Source organism: Penaeus japonicus, unplaced genomic scaffold, assembly GCF_977035675.1.
Source record: "Penaeus japonicus unplaced genomic scaffold, GWHDUDI00000001_assembly GWHDUDI00000014, whole genome shotgun sequence".
Taxonomy (NCBI): Eukaryota; Metazoa; Arthropoda; class Malacostraca; order Decapoda; family Penaeidae; genus Penaeus; species Penaeus japonicus.
The window spans coordinates 31,622,807-31,624,654 of record NW_028234416.1 but is presented as its reverse complement, the minus strand read 5'-3'; the positions used below and the strand labels follow the sequence as shown (position 1 = coordinate 31,624,654).

At 59.5% G+C, this 1,848-nt stretch overlaps 1 protein-coding gene across 1 annotated transcript; it reads left to right on the top strand.

Moving 5' to 3' along the window:
* The first annotated feature begins 315 nt into the window (after positions 1-315).
* On the top strand, positions 316-971 carry LOC122249531 (uncharacterized). The gene has a single exon (XM_086544141.1). The coding sequence runs from the start codon at positions 465-467 to the stop codon at positions 966-968; it is 504 nt and encodes a 167-aa protein (XP_086400267.1). The 5' UTR covers positions 316-464; the 3' UTR covers positions 969-971.
* The last annotated feature ends 877 nt before the right edge of the window (positions 972-1,848 follow it).

Genomic DNA, 1,848 nt, shown 5'->3' with positions numbered 1-1,848 from the left:
GTAGTGTATTTTTGTCTTCGGTAAATTGTAAACAAGATGTAATGGTTGTGACCATGTTGTGGCAACAGGAGAAAAGAGGTAAAGAAGAGAGAGGGCTCTAAGAAGGCGTGTTTCGAAGGTCTTTTGTGTGTGAATTAAAAAGATGATTGGGGTGTTTAACTGACTGAATATCTCTGGTGTGAATGTGTTTGTATGTTTGGTTTACTGAGTGTGAATCATTTCCATGCCTTCTTTAGTCTTAAGTCAGATGAATGATATAAAATCGTCTCATTATTCTACGAGATGTTTGCTAACGACTGTGTTCTTCCGCAGGTAACAGCACCAACAACGGCGCAAGCGGCGGCGGCGGCGGTGCAGTGGGCAGCAGCAGCAGCAGCGGCAGCGGCGGCGGCGGGGGTTGTGCGAGCAGTGTGGGATTCGACCCCGGGTCAGTAGGGCCCTTCGGGGGTGGCACCCCACTCTCCATGCTCCAGCTGCCGCCCTCCGCCCACTCCGAGCTCAACGCCCACCTCAACTCGGGCGGGTCGTCGGGCGCGAGCTTCACCCTGGACGGCGGCTGCGCCAGCGACGCCGGCGAGGGCGCGGAACATGTGGAGGGCGAGGTGGGCTGGGTGTGCAAGTCGTGCCGCCTGGTGTTCCCCTCGCCCGCCCTTCTGGCGGCCCACCAGCGCGCCCTCGACCACACCCGCGGCGTGCTCAGACTGACGCAGCTGCTGTATGCCTGCACCGCCTGCCGCCACCACGCCGCCACGCAGGCCGAATACCGCCGCCACTTGGAGGGAGAGCAGCACCGCTCCGCTGCCGCCACCTCCACAGGAGCTGTGGTGGAGGATGCCGAGGTGGCGGCGGTGGTGCGGCAGATCACAGCCCTGGCGCAGGCGGCGCACCCTGGCACGGACACCAATGCCAACATCAACAAGGACAGCGCCGCGTCGACGCCCGGGCCGCAGCCGGCTCCGAGTCAGTAGCGCGGCCCTCCAGCCTGTGATCCCCTGCTGCTGTAGCCTCGTGCTACTGCCCTTAATGCAGTGTAGCCCAAGGAACTCCTGGGCCGCCCCTCCTCGCAGGCCGGGCCTCGTGCCCCGCCCACTTAACGCCTCGCAGTTAACGCCCCCGCGGCGCCCTGACAAACCGTGCGCTGTGTCGTGTGTCGCCGTGGCCTCGCCGCTCTTGTGTCCGTGTAGACGTCGTCGTGTTGTAGCCAGTCGCGGCCGCTCACGCCGCGCACACCCCGCCCGCGCCCGCCGCCCAGACCCACACCCACGCCACAGATCTACTATGAGCGCGCCCGCATAGCTCTCCATGGGCGGGCTTGATGGGCAGCTGTGAGGGCCAGGCGTGGGCTGACTGGGCGCGGGGGGCGTGGTGTGGGCACGGGGAAATGACTCATACAATCATACACTTGATCCTGTGGGTAATGGTTCCTACGTAGGTTTATCGTGGCCAGTACTATGTTCCTGTAGCGGCAGTGTGACCTCGCCAAGCCCGGGTCAAGCCCCGCTTCTTTACTTATGTTTTACCTCCGCCGACGCTCGTGTCACTTGTCCGACAGTTCCTGACCTCCCGAGGGACCCCCGAAGGAGGTACAACAGAAGCAATGGAGGACTCACACTTGTCAAGGTGATAATCCTGAAACCTTAGGATAAGGAAACCTCGCAAGAATCTTCAACTATATCCTAACATCTGCACGTTAGATTCTCCCAGACAGAACGTACGAAACGTACGTTCTGACGCAAACTGAAACTCAACTCTATCCACTTCGTTTCCCACACATGCAAGCCGTCAAAGTCTACTTCGAGGTAATAATGGCATATACATAACAGTCCATATAAAAAAAAGCTAGTTCTG